Raw genomic sequence first — 21,139 nt, 5'->3', positions numbered from 1 at the left:
ACCTTAGTAAATAAACCCCGAAATGTGGTACATTTGGCAAATGTAACTGTTGCTTTCAGACTTTAGCAAATATTCTTTGTACTCATGGTCATTGTCATAAACGTCAGTGTTGTTGACACATTAAAGTCTACAGGCACAAAAAACGCAAGCCGAAGGCATTCTGTATGTGTTTTACAAAGCGATGCATATTTGTTTTATAGAAACCTACATAATGATATGCTATAATTCTTTGCACTGAAAGGGTTTCATTATTTATACATTTAAACCAGTAAACACAGCGAAGACCAGCGATGAGCAAATCAATTAGCCCATTTTGTGACTAATTAACCTGATCTCTAGTGGGAAAATCGTTTTCGCATTTCACGCTGTGTTAGATTCCCAGCTTTGCACATGATTTAGTGAATTGTTAGCGAATTGCATGGCGATGACTTGGTGAGACTACCTTAAAAAAGAAAGTCCTATAAAGTCCATTTTCGATCCCATTAGAAAAATAGAGGTTTTATAAATATCAGTTTGTGATATTATGTGTACTACAGTATACTAATGTAAGTGTAAGAAAGATTATGATTTTTTTTGTTATAGAATTTTTTTTTGTTCACAAACTACATTTTAAAACACAATGCGGGAGCATTGGCGTTTCTATAATGGGTGCAATGTGTGCGGTGTACATGGGCCCCTTGGTCCATGGGGGCCCCACACTGCACACATTGCACCCATATTTTAGTACTCACCTCTCCGGAGTCCAGCGTCGGATGCTGTAGCCGCCTCCATCGAGCACAAAATCCTCTCCAAAATGGCCGCCTTGCATGCACACTTTACATTTGGTCTCCGGAACATGAGGGCGCCATGTTTCCGGAGACCTGCATATGCGCAGTGGGCTCTGGCGCAGTGTCGGAGCCTAGAGTGCCGTGGAGAGGAGGGGGCCCACCCGGAATCTGCACACGGGCCCCCTCCTCACTTAAGACGCCCCTTTGCGGGAGATATATCAAAGCTTAGAAAGTGATAAAGTGAAGAGAGATATAGGGGTCTATGTACTAAGCCTTGGAGAGAGATAAAGTAGGTGGAGATAATGTAAGAGCCAATCAGCTCCTAACTGCCATGTTACAGGCTGTGTTCTAAAAATAACAGCTAGGATCTGATTGGCTGGTACTTTACCTCCATCCACTTTATCTCTCTCCACTGCTTAGGTACCAGCCAATCAGCTCCCGTTATTTAAAAAAAAAAAGAAATCCTGTAACATTGCAGTTAGACACTGATCAGTTGGTACTTTGGGGCTGATACTGAGACGGACGCAGCCGCAATATCTGCCGCAGTGTGCCGGAAGGATGGGGCTGCAGTGTGTTTGACAGCGGCAGCAGTTTGTGGTGTGGCGATGCGGCGTTGGGGTGGGGCGTTCCGAACGGGTGCAGGACAAGAACGTTTTCGGTGCAGCTGCGTGACGTCACAGGCAGTCACTCTGATTAAAAAATGACGGCCGACCGTCTGACAGCGCAGCCAGGTGTCAACCTTAGTTCCGATGCATCTGCAATAACTGGGAGGCGGCATCACACGTGTTGGGCGGCCTTGCCCTGCGCTGGGCGGCACACAGCATGCGAGGAGATGGACGCAGATATGGCTACGTATGCAGCAATCTGCGTCTATCTCTGAATCAGCCCCTTTATCTCTCTCCACGGTGTCTCTCTCCAAGGATTGGTAATTATTTGAATACATATTAATATTACAGATAGAGGTCTGTACTTACCACTTAGCTTTGGGCTTGGAGTTCCCATAACAGGTTTTGTTTTATTTTCAAACGACTTAGATCCCGCTAATAAAAACCAAAAAACAAGCAACAAATGTTAGATCAACAAATGACTACAACGCGATTGAGATGCAGGCATCAGAAATGTATTGGAAATACCCTGAGCAATCCTGGGCGATAACTGGCTCTTCAGGCGCACAAAGGTCCTCCGTCTTATAGCTGTTAAGGAATTGTTAGGATCGCATTTCTGAAGACGTTGCATACACAGATGAATCACTCACTCTGGAGGCCATATGCAGATGGAACATCTGCACCTACAGTACCATATTACTGGTGCAAGTTTTGGCGGTGCAACAGACACTCAAAGGGGGACATTCTGACCCGTTCGCTCGTTGCTTTTTGTCGCAGCCGAGCGAACGGGTCCCTACTGTGCATGCGCCGGCGCATGCCAGACAGCCGAAGGCCGTAGCAGGGCTGCGATCGCCTCTGCCTTATTGACAGGCAGAGGCGATTGCTGGGCGGGAGGGGGCGGAATGGCGGCGTTTGGCTGCTGTTTCGTGGGAGTGGTCCGGCCAACGCAGGCTTGGCCGGACCGAACGGGTGGCGGGCTGAAGCGGCTGCGTGATGTCACACGCAGCCGCTGCGGGCCGGGGAGCGATGAGTAGCTCCCGGCCAGCACGCTAAACCTGCGCTGGCCGGGAGCTACTCTTGAAGTGCAAAGGCATCGCCGCTGTGCAATGCCTTTGCACTTCTGTGTGTGTGTGTGTGTGTGTGTGTGTGTGTGGGGGGGGGGGGGGGGGGCGGGGGGGGCGGCACTGACATGCGGGCAGACTAGCCCTGTGCTGGGCGTCCCCCCGCATGTCAGTGTGAATGATCGTAGCTGTAGCACAGCTACGATCAACTCGGAACGACCCCCAAAGTGCGCATCCCAGACTTTGCACACTGAGACACACGTATGTACACCAGTGGAAGGGCTGTTTATGAATAATGCATTATGATTTCTGCATTTGCATGAGGTAACAGATGCAACTACAGAACAACATGATAAAGCTTTCGCAACAGCACGCAAATAAATCTGCATCAAAGTAAAGATAATGAATTCTTATTCTTTGCACGAGGCGCCTTTTAGTGAATAGTGGTGTAAATATATTTATTAGCCTGAAAGCTGAGAAATCTTCTATCAAATGTTTCTGCCAAGTAAAGATAATAATGCATATATTTTCAAGGCAAGTTATATTACCTTACCTGTACAAACTGGAACTTTTCCGCTCCATGTGTTATCTGGCTGGCAAATTCGGTGTTCAGTCCCTCCCGAGAGAAGATATCCTGGCTGGCAAGTGTAAATTAATGTATAACCAAGTGACGGAAGATCTATTCCAACTACATTTGAATGTAATGGAGATTCTGGCTGCTTGCAGCTGTGGGCTGTAAGACAAACAACTGATAACTGTCGGAGCAAAACAATTCATTACTATCATTTATACATGAAACAGCCACCGTGTTGGACAGTCGTGTGAGATAATTGTGTTACGTCTGCACACACAACATGGGATACAGCTGAAAGATTATACAAATTGTGTAGGGACCTGGTTTGTCACATCATAAAAAGAGGAAAAACAAACGAACCAAAAAAAAAAAAGTCATAGGAATTTATCAAATAATATTCGTGGCATATTCTCCGAAGACACCAGGTTTGGGGGGGAGGTAACGGCAAATATTTAGGATTCCCCTGAATGTATGACAGAATGGACCAGTGGCGGCTCCGGAGGTGGGGTTGCAGTGCAGTCAAAAATTCCAATAGGGAAGCCACTCCAACTGTCACCAACAGGGGCTGGCAACTTTCAGCATTGGGGGCAGACTCAAGCAAGTGGCCCAGCTTTTCACAGGGAATGCAATGCAAAAATGGCTCTGGAACACTAAAATTGCACTGGCCCTCCATTTTCCCCATAGGCTATTGGCTGAAGTCTATGGCTTGTATAAGGCAGGAATTGCCAGGAGATGGTTTCTCCAGCACTCTCGCCAGCAACGGCCACCACACAATGCGTACAGGGCAGTAGAGAGCCTGGCTGGACCCATGGACTTGTCAGGGGGCGTGGCTTTATCACAGGAGGTGTGGTCATGCACTATTAGAAAACAATACAGAAAAAAATAGAAGAATATGCGCCTCTCTGGCCACACTGCACCCCGGCACACAGCAGCGTGTTCTGGACTGAGGAAAAGAACTGCAGCTGCTGCTGCCAGGTAAGGGGGGGGGGAGGGGGGCTGAGCCCCCATGGGCCACTCCATCACACCTGGGAGCCCCCTTGGTGCCATTGCATACATGGTCAGAAGACAGGACATGCACAGAACAGCCATAGCTCCTGAAATAGGAGCAAACTAATCACTTCTGAGATAATTTCACTTCTTACACATTGCAGTGACAGGGAGCCCCTGCCCCTGCGGGTGATAAATGATACAGTGCAGTATATCCGAGCGATGTTAGAAGCCTATTTTAGGCAAAAAGAGCAGCAATAAGAAATTATAATTATCTGGTCTAAAACCTAATAATTAGTTAATAGTTAATACATACCTCCCAACTTTTTACTCTGGTGATTCGGGACATGCCGCACCGGAGGGGCATCCCCGCTTGAAAAGGGGGTGGGGCCTCAGGAGGGGTGGGTGGAGTATCAGGTGGAGGGGCGGGGCCTAGCAAAGCAAGATCTGTTTTCATCATTATGGGGGCGTGCCCAGTGCTTCTTGAGCAGCCCCCGGCTAACCCTCCCTGCACTGATAGATGCCGTACACATGCGCACGCCATATATTCAGTGATCACTGGCTGCTTTGCAGAGCACAGCAGCGGTGAAAACCGGCTCTGCCAACTGTGTGTGTCCCGTCTCCGTCTGCGGGACACTGCAGCCCGTGGGTGGGACAGCGTCCAATTAGCGGACTGTCCCGCTGTGTTCGGGACAGTTGGGAGGTATGGTCAATATGCCCTTTAATATTGCTTTCCTATTATTAAGATATTGTGTATATATATATATATATATATATATATTTTTTTTTTTAATTGACTGATTTGAAATATTCTTAGTGCCACATATGCATACGACCAGGGCCGGCTCTAGGCATGTTCGAATAGAGCGGCCGAACAGGGCGCCACCCTTAATGGGCGCCGCGCGCTGGCGCCGCCATATTCGATGCTGGAGCCGGCCCTGTGTGTGCAGCATTGGCCCGTGTGCACTGTGCGCTATGCGCGCTGCGCGGCGCCGGTGTCTGACGTCAGACGCCGGCGCCATAGTGCACACAAGTGGCCACCCGGACCCAGGCTCACTCTGACTCGCCGGCCGCCCGCCCGCCAGCACTCCCGCCCGCTCGCCAGCACACTCGGACAGGCGGACAGCAGCAGTACTCCTCCCCAGCAGCGCCGCAGGTATTGGGGGGATCCGCACTGTGGGGGCATTTCTGGCTATGGGGGGGGCATTTCTGGCACTGTGGGGGGCATTGCATATCTGGCTCTGTGGGGGCATATCTGGTTCTGTGGGGGCATATCTGGCACTGTGGGTGGCATATCTGGCACTGTGGGGGGCATTTCTGGCACTGTGCGGGCATATCTGGCACTGTGGGGGCATATCTGGCTCTGTGGGTGGCATATCTGGCACTGTGGGGGGCATTTCTGGCACTGTGGGGGCATATCTGGCACTGTGGGGGCATATCTGGCACTGTGGGGGCATATCTGGTTCTGTGGGGGCATATCTGGCACTGTGGGTGGCATATCTGGCACTGTGGGTGGCATATCTGGCACTGTGGGGGGCATTTCTGGCACTGTGGGGGCATATCTGGTACTGTGGGTGGCATATCTGGCACTGTGGGGGGCATATCTGGCACTGTGGGGGCATTTCTGGCACTGTGGGGGCATATCTGGCACTGTGGGGGCATATCTGGCACTGTGGGGGTATTTATCTGGCACTGTGGGGGCATTTATCTGGCACTGTGGGGGCATTTATCTGGCTCTGTGGGGGCATATCTGGCTCTGTGGGGGCATTTATGTATCAGGCACTGTGGGGGCATTTATGTATCTGGCACCGTGGGGGCATTTATGTATCTGGCACCGTGGGGGCATTTATGTATCTGGCACCGTGGGGGCATTTATGTATCTGGCACCGTGGGGGCATTTATGTATCTGGCACCGTGGGGGCAATTATGTATCTGGCACCGTGGGGGCATTTATGTATCTGGCACTGTGGGGGCATTTCTTGCACTGTGGGGGCATTTCTTGCACTGTGGGGGCATATCTTGCACTGTGAGGGCATTAATGTATCTGGCACTGTGGGGGCATATCTGCGCTGTGGGGGCATTTATCCATCTGGAACTGTGTGGCCATTTATGTAGCTGGCACTGATGGGGGGCATGTCACGTGTAGCTGCCACTGCTGGGGGGCATGTCATGTGTAGCTGGCACTGCTGGGGGGCATATCATGTAGTGTTCCCGCTAGGCGTCTGTGGCTGGGCAGTGTGTCTCAGTGCTCTACCTGGCGCAATGTGTCTAACGTGCTCTTATAGGAGGTTCTACCTGGTGCAATGTGTATTAGCTGCACTACTGTGTGGTGTAATGTGAATTGCCACTATAATGTGGCTACGCACCTTCCCCACGAAGTAACTCCCCTAAATTTTTGCTGCGCGCCTTCGGCGCGCACTGTCCATGCTTTAGCGTGTGGAAATGGGTACAACAAGCATTACAATATGTACATCATTTTGCCCACCTAACTTAAAAATGTGCCCTCCCTGTGATCAGCAACCTGCCCTAAAAAGTGAACACTATCATGTGTAGCTGGCACTGCTGGGAGTCATGTCACGTGTAGCTGGCACTGCCGGAGGGCATGTCATGTGTAGCTGGCACTGCTGGGGGGCGAGACCACGCCCACTTTTTCAGGAGGCCACACCCACTTTTTCAGGAGCGCGCGCCTTCGGCGCGCGCATGGGGGAGGGGGGGGGGGCACTTTTAAATTTTCTCGCTCAGGGTGCTAGTAGGCCTGGAGCCGGCCCTGCATACGACAGAAGGCCTAAATCACTGTCATGTGACAAAAACTTACGAATGCACTCAGTTGGGATTCCACTCCAGGTGAGGTCAGGAAGACAGGTGCGACTGGTGGATCCATGCAGGAGGTAACCTTTTTTACAAGAGAACTGAACCACCCTTCCCATCTAATGGACAGAAAGAACGTAATAACAATTAATTAAAATTACCATCATGTTACTGTGTACAACAAGATACAGTAGTTAAACTTTGTAGCTACAATTAAAAGTGTTATCTCACATACAGTACGTCACTTTTATATAATTATCAATGAGACAAGTAAGTACCTGGTATCCATAGGTATTATTTTGGAAACCATGGCGAGGGGTTCCTGGATTTTCACAAGATGTCAAAGTGGGCTCTAAAAAATAGAAAACAATTTGAATGAAACAATATAAAAAGAACGAAAATTCTAAGTTTTACTGATTGCAGTAAATAACACACAGTACAAGGACACTGGGCCTGATTTATGTTTGTAAGTAAAGCAAAAAAGCAAGCAAGCACTACAGATATGGCAGATGTAACATGTGCAGATAGATTAGATTTGGGTGGGGTGTGTTCAAGCTGAAATCTAAATTGCAGTGTACAAATAAAGCTGTCTAACATTCATGGGCTACATGCAAACGCAGCCAGTATTTACCCTGCACAGAAAAAAAATCTAAACGTATTTGCTCCCTTTAAATGGTAACATGGTTTGTTCCAGACACAAAGTTCTGTGCTTTATTTGCTTTACTTACAATCACGAATCTGGCCCACTGGAAGAACATCTCTTTAAACCAAGCAAATACTAATACCCCTGTCAGACAGATCGGTCCGGCTTATATCTTATAAGATCTTCCCGAGTCCCAGATCGGCAACCCTGCTCGCTAGCAGGGTCTTCCCCTGGGCTTGCAACCCGGGTAGATGACTTGGCTTACAGTAGGTCTGTAAGGTGCGAACAACTTGATGACCCAGTTAACACCTAAAAGAATTGGCCGGAGAAAGTAGCACTTGGAGATCTTCTCCAAGTGTCCACTGAATGCTGCAAGACCCAGATCACTGGAAGACGAGGTTCCAGTGTGAAGGGTGGCAACCTGGGAATAACCCAGGTCATCACCCATGTGTGAAAGGGGTAACCTGGCATCAACCCATGCTCTGTGACTTGGGTCCGAGCCGGGTTGAAGCCGAGCAATATATGTCTGAAAGGGACTTAAAAGACACATCTAATGGCCTCAGTAGCCTGTTCCTTGAGCCAAATCTGATCTTTAACTGAGGCTCAATAAATACACCTCACAGCAAACTGGTAATTTTGTCTGTTTTATTGATATTACTGTATCTCTGTTCTTGAAGACATTTTTTAGGGTGATTTGCAGAACAAAGCATACAAATGGAGCACTAAGAAGTTCAAACACTTGAATGTCATTGTTTCTGAGTAGGCATATTTAAGAATCCTATCTTAACAAGGCATAATACATACAGCAGTATGTATTTATAAAAAAAAAAAAAAGCAATTGTTGTGCAGTAACCCATAGAAACCAATCAGATTTCATTTTGAATTAGTCTTCATATCACACTGTGAAGGCTGATACAGGATTGATTGTGTTGGGTTTCTTTCATTACATGATTGCTCTTTCCTCTGTGTAATTAAATACGTCCAAGCAAGTTACAAAGGTCATGTTTCCATATTTTTAAATGGACAATAAAGGCCTACTGTACAGTATGTAAACTTTGAAGTATTCACTAATTACGATCATTGGCAGAATATACTATTAGGCTTACATCTACAGTTCTTTTTTTTACCCACACATGGGGGGTCATTCCGAGTTGATCGCTCGCTAGCTGTTTTTAGCAGCCGTGCAAACGCTATGCCGCCTCCCACTGGGAGTGTATGTTAGCTTAGCAGAAGTGCGAACGAAAGGATCGCAGAGCGGCTACAAAATAATTTTGTGCAGTTTCAGAGTAGCTTCAGACCAACTCAGCGCTTGCGATCACTTCAGACTGTTCAGTTCCTGTTTTGATGTCACGAACATGCCCTGCGTTCGCTCAGCCACGCCTGCGTTTTTTCTGGCATGCCTGCATTTTTCCAAACACTCCCTGAAAACGGTCAGTTGACACCCAGAAATGTCCTCTTCCTGTGAATCACTCTGCGGCCAGCAGTGCGACTGAAAAGCTTCGCTAGACCTTGTGTTAAACTACATCGGCTGTTGTGAAAGTACGTCGCGCGTGCGTATTGCGCCACATACACATGCGCAGAAGTGCCCTTTTTTTGCCTCATCGCTGCGCAGCGAACATTTTCAGCTAGCGGTCAACTCGGAATGACCTCCATAGGGCTTCAGCACAAACGTTTTCTCTATAACACTCTATATAGTCCCCCCCTATACAGTAGGTCCTTATAAGTCACAAAACAAGGAACAGACAGTTACAGAAACCAATTCCTGCTTCTCCTGTTGATGTGGGTTCTTCAGTAGTTTCAATTAGGAGGATACTGGGGCGGATGTACTAAGGGTGCGTACACACTAGGCGCTATTGCGTACGATCCGGCAGATATCAGCCTGATCATACGCGATACCGTTCACATCGTCTAGTATGTCTGCACTATGGGCCCAATTCAGATCTGTTCGTTCGCTAGCGTTTTTCGCTGCGCAGCGATCAGGTAACTACAGCGCATGCACTGCAATGCGCAGGTGCGTCATACTTCTACAAAGCGTATTGTTGCTGTGCGCTGGTTCTTGCGAAGAATCTATTCGCACAGCCGTACGCAAGGTGACTGACAGGAAGAGGGCGTTTGTGGGTGGCAACTGACCGTTTTCTGGGAGTGTTTGGAAAAACGCAGGCCTGTCGAGGTGTTTGCAGGGCGAGTGTCTGACGTCAATTCCGGGCTTGAATAGGCTGAAGTGATCACAGCGGCTGAGTAAGGTCAGAGCTACTCAGAAACTGTGCAAGCTGATTTTGTACAGGGCAGCTGTACATGCGTTCGCACACTTGCAAAGCTAAAATACACTCCCCTATAGGCGGCGACTATCTGATCGCAGCGCTGCAAAGAATAGCTAGCGAGCGAACAGTTCTGAATTAGGCCCTATATTGTGTATGATGCGTGCTCCCGCGGGTCGTATTTGGCATCACCCGTCAAAACATCATGCAGGTCTGACAGGCGATGTTGCTTTTGAGGCCCATGCTGCCAAATACAACATGGCTTCCCCCGCCGGGTCCCGTTGCTAGCAATGTTGCATGGTGCGCACATCGCTTAAGTGTGTACATAGAACCTGATTCAGTATGGATTGCACATTAAGCTAAGTAGCATTTGTAATCCATGTGAATGCATGCTGACCGCCGCCTCCCTCGCTGATGAAGCAGAAATTGTGATCGCAACGCAATTTCTGCTTCATCGTAGAAATCAAGGTTGCCTCCTGCCGGCGTAGCTTGGCTGCACCCGGAGCGGGCCAGCTGCCGTCTATATGATCGCGGTGGCTGCGTGTGATGAGATCACACCTACGCCACGCCCTCCTTTTCAATGACGCAGCCCCCGCAATGCTCCGTCTAGGAAACGGAGCGTTGCCAGCCTTCCTTTTGCCCCCCCCCCCCCCCCCCCGATTGGCAGGCAGCGTCAATCGCATTATCTACGGTCCCCGCAGAAAATGTGGGCGCATGCGGAGGCTGGGCACTGTGCATGCGCCAGCATACTTTTAGCATTTTTTTGTGATTGTAATTAGCGTTCCAACCTTAATCATCCCCATAGCCTTAGCCTTGGAGAGAAATAAAATGGAGAGAGATAAAGTAACAGCCAATTAGCTCCTAACTGTCATTTTTCAAACAGCCTGTAACATGGCAGGAGCTGATTGGCTGGTACTTTGGAAGAGATGCAAATCACCAAAACGGCGGACATATTCCACCGGCCCGCCCCCTCCCACCCACTAACCGCCTCAGCCTGTCAATCAGGCAGAGGTGGTCGCAGGCCTATGACAGCCATCGGCTGTCTGGCATGTGCCGGCGCACTACGACACCGGCGCATGCGCAGTTCAGACCTGATCGCTGCTGTGCGAAAACGCACAGCAGCAATCAGGTCTGAATTAGCCCATTGGACTTACATCCATCTCGGAATCAGGCCTTTTGTATGGAAAAAAAAGTGAGAAAGTTTTGGAAAAACCAGGATACATGGAAGACCTACCTATACACCGCGGAGGTGAGCCACTCCAAGTACCATCTGCTTGGCATATCCTTGTGCCAGAGCCAACCAAGATATAGGGCGGGTTGCAAACGAAAGAGACTTCCGATTGAAAAATGAAGCTCTTGCCCTCTCGCCTGCCGTTAGAAGGAATCCCGGTATCACCGCAAAACTTTGCTGTAGAGAAATAAAAAAATAAAAAATATTGTTATTCATTATGTAATTGTTATAATCTGCACTTATATTGGAAATATTCCAGGGCCAAAGCCAAGAAAGTGGAAAGAGTCACATAATGCCCAAGGACAACAAACTTAAAGATGATTTAAAAGTTTAAAATGCATAAAGAATAAGTGGATGCAGATATTGTATGGTCTGATGAGAAATCCAGCCTATAAACCCACAAGGATGTGTTACATTTCTGATAAACGTTGTTTCATTTGCCCCATGTCTCTGTGATGACTCTAGGTCCTAATGCATTGATAGGCTACAACGTCGTCAGAGTTGATAACCCAAAAAATGGCTGTCTGCAGTGTTAAGGTACACTTTTGCAAACATTTGTTCAAGTTTCATTAGAATCATAACAGCAGGATGGAATACACAACCTGCTTCAGAGGTGGATTAAGAAAGGACAGGGGCTACTGATCCCTGGGAACATGGAATCCCCTCCATTTTCCCAGTGATCACTGTAGCCAGCACCATTGTCCTGTGGATGTTTAAGGATTTAACGGACAGGTAACTATTATCTATGAGTACCGGGTGTGCCGTGTAGGACACCATGGTACATATGCACTGCACAACTTGCACCATACTTGCCTACCTTTTTGCCCCTTACTCCGGGAGATGGCAGCGCGGTAGGTGCATGGGTGCGTGGCTGGCGGCAAGGTGGGCTGTCCGGTAGTGTGACCGGTGGCAAGGTGGGCTGTCCAGGGACATGGCTACTGGGAAAATGGGCAATCGGGGGCATGGCATTACAATCGCATCATCATGGTTCTACCTCCCCCCCCCCCCCCCCCCCCGCTATACAGTGCTGAGAAAACAGTCATTGTATAGCGGGGGCAAAAGCTACGATGATGCAATTCAGCGCAAATTGCGTCATCGGATCCCCTTGGACCACCCGCTTGTTCTCTGCTATGTGCGGCCGAGAGGGGGATGAGGGGGGCTGCTAGGAAAAGTGAGAGACTTGCACACCTTTCTGAGGGGATGGGAGGGCCACTTGATTTTCGGGAGCCTCCTGGTCATTTCGGGAGGGTAGGCAAGTATGACCTGTAGCCATTATACATATCCCCAGGACCTGATTCAACCCACGCTATAGTTATGTAGAACATTTGTAACTTTGCAGTTTTCAATAACAGTTGATCACGCCGGAAAACAAATGGACAATTTCTTTTTAAATGCTTCTACTCCAATACAGGTTGAGTATCCCATATCCAAATATTCCGAAATACGGAATATTCCGAAATACGGACTTTTTTGAGTGAGAGCGAGATAGTGAAACCTTTGTTTTTTGATGGCTTAATGTACACAAACTTTGTTTAATACACAAAGTTATTAAAAATATTGTATTAAATGATCTTCAGGCTGTGTGTATAAGGTGTATATGAAACATAAATGCATTATGTGCTTAGATTTAGGTCCCATCACCATGATATCTCATTATGGTATGCAATTATTCCAAAATACGGAAAAATCCCATATCCAAAATACCTCTAGTCCCAAGCATTTTGGATAAGGGATACTCAACCTGTATCAGTTTGTTCTTAGATATCTTTAATACATAGGAAAGTTAATTAGATGTTTGTACGATTTATGTACAGTACATTTAGCTAATACAGCAGCCATATTATACTATGCTGAATTGTGCATGTTCATCATATGGTTCCTTTCACTGGTGTATGCTCTGCTGAACGCTGCTAGTTTCACAATTAGGACTGGCAACATTTCCTAGTGTTTCAGGTTTAAACTGCAAATCTCACAATTAAAGCAATTTATGTTTAATAAATAATAATCAGCCAGTAATTGCTAGAATTACGCTGCTTCTTACTGGCTGCGAGAGATGGTGGAAGCCATGGCAGCCAAACATGGCCAAAAGATTACTCACTGTCCTTTTGATTTTTAATTTTTAAGAGTCCTTTACTCAGGACCGGATAAAGGGCCTCATGGGCCTGGAGCTGAAAATGTGTAAGGGAGTGTCTGGAAAAACGCAGGCGTATCCATGCGTTTGCAGGGAGGGTTCCTGACATCAATTCCGGTCCTGGGCAGGCTGATGTGATCGCAGCGGCTGAGTAAGCTCTGGGCTGCGCAGAGACTGCACAAGATCTGTTTGTACAGCTCTGTTACACATGCGTTCGCACACTTGCACTCCCCCTGTAGGCGGCGACTATCTGATCACAGCAGTGCAAAAATCGCTTGCTAGCAATCAGGTCTGAATTAGCCCCTATGTCTCAGTTCAAATCTTCTGGTTCGGCATTTGTATTTTAAATCCGAATTTTGGGTTTTGGACTGCAAAAATTACATGATCTAAAGTGTTTTTTTATCAATTGTTTTTTTATCAATCATTTTAGTTTTTTTTTTCTATTGATTTTAAAAAGAACTGAAATCCGTATCCGAACCAAAACACTTGAGGGTGGATTTGCCAAAAATCGAAACATGATGACGAATTAGAACCAATACCAAAACACGGGTGTCACTTCTCAATTTACATTGAGCAGTTACATTTCACATAATGAAAAACAATAAAACAAGCACACAAAAAACACCTGGATTAAATCATATAATTTGGTTAGGATGGGAAGAGCTGTATGCAGATGTGAATGCAATCAATAGAACAGGCCTGGCCAACCTGTGGCTCTCCATATGCTGTAAAACTACACATCCCAGCATGCCCAATGTACATCACTTCGCTTATCACAAAATATCTCCCAACCCGACCTCTGCGCTCTTCACAAGACCTGCGTCTCTCATCCACACTCATTACTCGCTCCCACTCACGACTGCAGGACTTTCATCGGGCTGCACCCACCCTGTGGAATGCCCTACCACGCACAATAAGACTCTCCTCTAGTCTCCAAACCTTCAAGCGTTCCCTCAAAACTCACCTCTTTAGGCAAGCGTATCAAATTCCTGAACCGCCCACATAACTTTCATAAACCTTCCTATCAAATTACATCCACTCTGTACAGTCCACACATATCCTCACATGTCTTCTCATTCTATGCAATAGATAGCACCTTTCCTTGTGTACATATGCCTATTCCCCTATAGATTGTAAGCTTGCGAGCAGGGCCTTCCTACCTCTATGACTGTTATCACCCAGTTTGTTATTGTTATTTCAAATTGTAAAGCGCAACGGAATTTGCTGCGCTATATAAGAAACTGTTAATAAATAAATAAATAATAATAAATATGCCCTGCTACAATTTTAGCTTCCCTAATAGCAAAACTGTGGCAAAGGGGGGCGTGGCCTGGAGGCTGAATGAGCAGGCTGCATCTCTTGTGAGCTCCCAGGGATCTGGGAGTTTCTTTATTAATATATAGCCTTCCCACGACTATTTTTTGCCCTAAGTACATGGAGTAACATCCCACAGTAGCAGAGGAGGTAGTGAGTGAGTGCTGCGGAATCGGGGAGCCGGTTTCCTGGCTCCCGCGGATTGCGGCCTACGCGCTGCCTTGAAGCCGGGGCCTAAATTTCTAAACTTCCCCCCAGTCGGGTGGTTGGCCTTCCCGGGAAATCAGAGAGACCTGCCTGGACCTTGTCCCTTGCTGGGACATCAACACAGCTTACCCGGTGGCCCTGTCTGGCTGGCGTGGGCGATCAGGGACCGGACTGAGGCCGAGACGCGCGCTCCGGAGGACGAGCGGCAGCCATCTTGAGAGACGAACGTTGAGAGGGGGACACGGCGGCGGCTCGGAGGGGAGGCCGGGACTCTTCGGAGGTGAGCGCCCTGCGGCCTTCGCTACATTGGGGTGACTGTGCTTCTCCCACCCCCGTGTGCTCCCGCCGGACTCCCGTGGCGTGTTGCTGCGGGAGGACTGCCGGCCCGGCTGCGGCTCCCCCCCTGCCTGACGGGACTACAGCGGAAATATAAACACATAGTTTCTATGTGAGTTAACGACCCAAAACACCTGGTATGCTTGGGACGCTTGACGGACCTGCCGTGACCCTGATACCTGCGGGGACATCGCTGCACACTGCACCAGAACCCTGACCGGCTGGTTGGGAGAGGCGGGAGTCCAGACGGCTGCAGGAGAGCTCACCTCGGAGCGCGAACGGCGGCCATCTTGGAAACGGAGGAGAGGGGAGACGAAGCGGCGGTGGCCTGGAGAAAGCGCCTGGCGGCCCCCAGAGGTGAGAGACTTGTGGCGGCAGCTTCAGGGAAGTGGCTGCAGATATCCCCTATAGACAGTGATACCACCTATAAAAAAAACGCAGGCCCGGCCGGAGTTCCCTCCCTGCTTGCTAGGCTGACAGCACTCAGCCATTTGAAAGGAGTACCCCTCGTATCTAATTAAGAGCCGGAGATAGCAGGTGCCCACCCGAAAAGTCGAAGTCCCCTGGAGCGGAGGAAGAGGCCCCCCCTGCGGTCACGATCTGCGCTACCGACGACCCGCAGTTGGTTGGCAACCCAGTGAGCCCCGGCCCTCTGCGAGTCCGCCCGCGGCTGTGGGTGGCTCGCTGGACGGAACAGGTGAGCGGCGCAGACCGCAGCGTTTGGCAGACATCCAAATCTAACCCTTCTGTTCTGGGGTCGCTTCATACAGCTGTTTGATCCCGTCCCTGGTGGCTGGGCAGCACTCCGGGATCTGCACCCGGCCTCATCAAAAGTACCTCCTTGCTACAGAGTAATAGATCCCCACAGAGGTCCCCGGGCCTGATCCTGCCCCTATATAATCTGTGGCCTTTCCCTGAGTGGACTCGGGCTACCTGGGGCACGGGACTACACACAGAAGAGGATGTCTAGTCGCTTAACCCTGCTGGCCCTGCTCATGCCAATGTAAAACAAGCAGCTTCTTCTACCCATGCCAATATCTACGTGACATCTCAATGATCTCGGAGACAGCGGAGCCCCCGAATTTTCCTATTTAAGTGATCGGAACCGTCGACCTATTTCTCTCAGGCATTAGTATGCCTGCCAGACGCAACAAGCCATCAAAGCCCGCACAGCAGCTTTCATTTTTCAAATCATCTACAAGGATGTCGGGCTCTAAAACCACCGGACCCTCCACGACAGACACGATCCCGCAAACTCCCCCCTCCCAGGAGGTGCCACCTTCCACACCCAAAGCTGCCACAAGCCTGGACAATGTCAAAGATGGAGACGCTTTAACTGTGGGCACGATGAAATTACTTCTGTCTCGCTTCAAGGAGGATGTGGCAGCGGAATTTCGCACCACATTATCGGCATGTCAACAATCCATAGATGACCTAGGTGGCCGCACTGACCATCTGGAAACTAAAATGGAGGAGGTCGTGGGATCCCATAACAACCTACTAGACGCCCATGACGCTTTGGAAGCAGAGGTAAAGCTTTTGCGGGACAAAGTCACAGATCTGGAGGACAGATCGCGTCGAAGCAATCTTAAATTACGTGGAGTCCCCGAGTCTGTGTCACATAGCAGTTTACACGACTATGCCGTGGCCCTATTTAAAGCTCTATTACCCCAGTCCCCTTCGGCAGATCTCCTCATCGACCGAATACATCGACTACCAAAGGCTAGAGCAGCACCAGGGGACGCGCCTAGAGATGTCCTAATGAAAATGCACTACTTCCACGTGAAGGAGGCCTTGCTAAAAGCATCCAGACCAACGTCAGACACATCTTCAGCCCTTAAAGGCCTTCAACTTTTCGGAGATTTGTCCGCAGCCACCCTATATAAACGGCGTTCCTTTCACTCTATCACGACAGCTCTCAGGAAGGCGGATATCCCTTATCGCTGGGGTTTCCCCACCAAGCTGCTGATTCACCGAGATGGCTCCACGGTCTCTATTTCTACCGCAGATGAAGGAGCAAAGCTGCTCAAATCCTGGAACATTATAGAACCCTCTGCGGATTCCTCACCCCGTCGACTCCAGCAGGACTGGTCTTCGGTGAAGTGAGGCGGCCTGCGCGGGACCGGAAAGCTCCCAAATATGCTACCTCTCTACTCCTCTCTGATGGCTCTCCGGTTATGATGATGGTATTGCCAGCTTTACCTCTACCCTTATCAGGGGGAACGTTATGGGCCGAGAGAGGCATTGAATGCAGTGGGCGATCAGTCCGTGTTTTAGAAGTATTCTTAGATTTGTATACTGTATTTTACTGGCTGCCTAGTTTGTTCTTTTCCCTTTCTTATAAGCGAGGTGTATGGAGCTTCCCTGGACATGGCGGACCCCTACCAAAATCAATCTGTTGATATAACACAGGTAATCGATATGTAGGGCGAGCCTCTGGAGAGTCCCTAATGATTCTATTGATTTCATTGTTGGCTTCTATGCCCTGATTCCAGGTTGGACTGTCTTTGTTACGCATTTTATGTTCTGTATGTTCTATTTACTAACATGGGTACTTACATGCCCTAATAGTATTGAGATGTTCATGTGTTCTGCATAGTTTACAGTATAAATGTATGGCAATGGGTAGGTGCTATGCCACTAACCCCCCCTCTAGACCACACAGCCGCCTTATTATGGCGACTGGTTATGATCTCACGAGAGATCGATTCAGTTTTGTTTTTCTAATTTTTTTTCTGTCTTCCTTCCTGTTCCCAGATATGTTTCCCCCCCCCCTTTCAGGTATATCACTTTAAACACGGAAATTGCTCAAAGGAATTATCAGTCTTAATGGTAATAGAGTATGGTTAATATAATCTCTATTAATGCCAAAGGGCTCAATTCTCCCCATAAACGAAGAGTAGCCTTGAACTTTTTTCATAAACTCAAGGCACAGGTGGTGGCAGTACAAGAGACCCACTTTCAGAGTCAAAACCCCCCCTCCTTCACTAATTCACGCTATCCCCACTGCTATATGGCAAACGGACCCGCCAAGAAATCTGGCGTGGCCCTTCTTATAGCACAACACTGCTCGTTTGTTCTGTCCGATAAATATGAGGACCCAGACGGGAGATATTTAATCTTAGTGGGCAAATTGGATAATGTGGAAACCACCTTGGTCTCGTGCTATGCACCTAATGCCAAACAAATTCCGTTTCTTAGAACCTTCTGTAGAACTCTTAAGGAACATACTAAAGGAGCCCTTTTGATTTTAGGGGACTTTAATATGGTACTGGACCCTACTGTTGACCGCTCCCGTCCGACCCGAACCCTCCGTAGCAGTCCACCCCAGGAACCCACAGGCAAATTTGGTCAACTGCTAGCTGAGTATGCACTGTATGACGTTTGGAGGGCTAAACATCCGACAGAACGGGATTATACTTTCTATTCTCACGTACATAGTTCGTACTCACGAATAGACTTAGCACTAGCTGATAAATGGACACTAGCGGCTATTAGCAAGATAGACATATTACCCATGTCCTGGTCGGATCACTCACCGCTTATGGTTGTTTGGGATACCAGTAAAAGGGTGGTCCCTCGTGCCCCCTGGCGAATGGGCCAATATTTGCTGACCCACCCTGAGGCTCTCCAGGCCATCCAGCAATCTCTGGATTTATATCTGTCCACTAACTGCCCCGGGGACACATCCGTCTTCACCCATTGGTGTTCTCTGAAAGCCGTGATTAGAGGTTCTGCAATTCAAAGTGCGGCTAGACTTAAACGCGATTATAGGAAGAGACAAGCCTCGGCCGAAAAAGAGGCCGCCCGGCTAGAAGCTGCGCATAAAATTAGCCCCGATAATAAATCTCTTTATAAACAACTTCTCAGTGCCCGTGACAAGGTAAACTCCTTTGCCCTAACCGAAGTTCACCGTAACCTGCAGCGGCTAAATCAAAAATATTATAGGCTGGGTAATAGGGCGGGTCGGTTATTGGCGCGTAAATTGAGGGGGCGTAGAGCCAAGGAACGCATACATGCGATTCATACATCTTCTGGAGTCAAAGTAACTGATCCGGTTGAGATAGCAAATGCGTTTGCTGATTATTACTCGCGGCTGTACAACCTAAGAGATGACTCTGGTACCCCTCAGCCCACCCAGGCAGACATTACCGGATTCTTGGACGGGCTATCGCTCCCCAACATAGACTCCCAAACCCGCGAATCCCTTAATATTCCCTGGTCACTCGACGAAGTCAAAGCAGCCATTGACTCCTGTCCAGTAAATAAAGCCCCCGGCCCGGATGGGTACCCCTCCAGTTTCTACAAAACATTCAAATCTACCCTTGTCCCGCTCTTAAAGTCAGTCTATAATGAAGCCACTGACTCCACATGTTTCCCGAAGGAGATGTTAGAGGCTCGAATAGTTACCATCCCTAAGCCAGGAAAATCCCCTACGGTGGTTCAGAACTACCGCCCAATAGCATTGCTGAACACCGACCTCAAATTGTTCGCCAAAATGGTTGCAAATAGGATCTCCCCTCTCCTGCCTAGTTTGATTAACCCGGATCAGGTGGGTTTTGTTCTAGGCAGGCAAGCGTCAGATAACACACGTAGGGTTATTAACCTGATTGACCGCTGCCAGGCCCGGAGCGAACCTCTCTTGCTTCTTTCCCTGGACGCAGAAAAAGCATTCGATAGGCTCCATTGGGATTATTTGAGGGTTACCCTAGGTCATTTTGGATTTGCGGGTAGGATACTAGACTCTATCTTTGCCTTGTATTCCTCCCCTTCGGCTTCGGTTTTCACCAATGGGTGCAGCTCCTCTATATTTAATATTACTAATGGGACCCGGCAGGGATGCCCACTATCACCCCTTATCTTTGTACTAGCTGTGGAACCGCTGGCAGAACGAATCAGGGTGTCAGACTCAATTGTGGGTCCAGAGGTGGGAGGGACACCACATAAAATATGTCTTTTTGCAGATGATATACTGGTATGTCTTAGAGAGCCCGAAACGTCCCTACCCCATTTACATTCTCTTTTAAACTCTTATGCAGCGGTCTCTTACTACAAACTGAACGCTACTAAGACTGAGGCCCTACCCTTAAACATTTCTGACAGCACTCTTAGTCGTCTAAAGAATGACTATAAATATGCGTGGCAACTTAGATCGCTTAAATATCTGGGGGTTCACCTATCTAGAGGGCGGGACTTAATGGGGTGTAACTATGACCCGCTTTTTCGCGCATTTGAATTGTTAATTAAAGATTGGATGATGCAGGAGGTCTCCTGGGTCGGACGGGTGGCGGCAGCAAAGATGGTCCTTTTACCAAAATTGATGTACCTCTTTCGTACCATCCCTAGGGTTTTCCCTAAAGACGTTTGTAATAGATTTAATCGCCTATTGACTAAATATATATGGGGGGGCTTAAAGCCGAAAGTAGCGAAATCCACGTTGACTGCGTCAAAAGATGCCGGGGGAGTAACATATCCAGACTTGGAAAGATACCACATCGCCAGTCTGCTCACCCAAGTTAGAGATTGGTTCACCCAGGGCAATGTTAAACCGTGGGTATCCCTGGAACAAAATGCAATATTCCCCTACTCACTATCGGACCTGTTATGGCTGCCCTTCAAATCAATCCCAGCCAGAGTTGCCGAGTGCCCAGCAGTTCACGCAACCTTACTGGCATGGAAGGAAGTATCAAAGTCTCTCCCTCCTGGTGCTTTGCCCTCCCCCAAGCTATCCCTCCATGCTATAGCCCTATTGATCCCAGATATGCAATTACACCACTGGCGAACCTTGGGTCTCAACACTCTGAAAGATGTCCTCCGAGATGGTGCCTTAGTCCCCTTCTCCCTACTCCAAGATCAATTTCAGGTACCCAAACAAGACTTTCATAAATATCTACAATTAAGGCACTGGCTTCAGAGTTGCTCTCCAAGTCGGGCCCCACATACTGATCCCCCTAAAATACTGATGTCACTCCTCATACCTAGAGGCAACAGGGGAGGCATTTCCAGATGGTATCAGCATATTGTAACCGAGTCTCATCATGGGGTCTTCCCTGCACAGACTAAATGGGAAAGAGACCTCCCAGCAGTCTTTACGGAGGATATCTGGAAATATATCTTTAAATCTTGTTTTAGAATTTCTAAATGTGTAAATCATTGTGAAATGTATTATAATCTGGTCCATAGGGTATATTTAACACCGGACCGTTTACACAAAATC

At 48.4% G+C, this 21,139-nt stretch overlaps 1 protein-coding gene across 1 annotated transcript in view; it reads right to left on the bottom strand.

Annotated features, from left to right (window-relative positions):
- The window catches only part of CSMD3 (CUB and Sushi multiple domains 3), a 1,529,921-nt gene that overhangs the window by 23,210 nt on the left and 1,485,572 nt on the right, over positions 1–21,139 (bottom strand). Inside the window, exons 62-66 of the mRNA XM_063924487.1 lie at positions 10,938–11,111; positions 7,081–7,154; positions 6,810–6,921; positions 2,987–3,166; positions 1,742–1,807 (exon numbers count right to left, since the gene is read on the bottom strand). Of these exons, the coding sequence (XP_063780557.1) occupies positions 1,742–1,807; positions 2,987–3,166; positions 6,810–6,921; positions 7,081–7,154; positions 10,938–11,111 (606 nt within the window). The remainder of the gene's footprint in view (positions 1–1,741; positions 1,808–2,986; positions 3,167–6,809; positions 6,922–7,080; positions 7,155–10,937; positions 11,112–21,139) is intronic.

This window comes from Pseudophryne corroboree, chromosome 5 (genome assembly GCF_028390025.1).
Source record: "Pseudophryne corroboree isolate aPseCor3 chromosome 5, aPseCor3.hap2, whole genome shotgun sequence".
In the NCBI taxonomy this organism is placed as follows: domain Eukaryota; kingdom Metazoa; phylum Chordata; class Amphibia; order Anura; family Myobatrachidae; genus Pseudophryne; species Pseudophryne corroboree.
The sequence above is the reverse complement of the archived record's forward strand: the minus strand, read 5'-3'. Positions and strand labels throughout refer to the sequence as shown.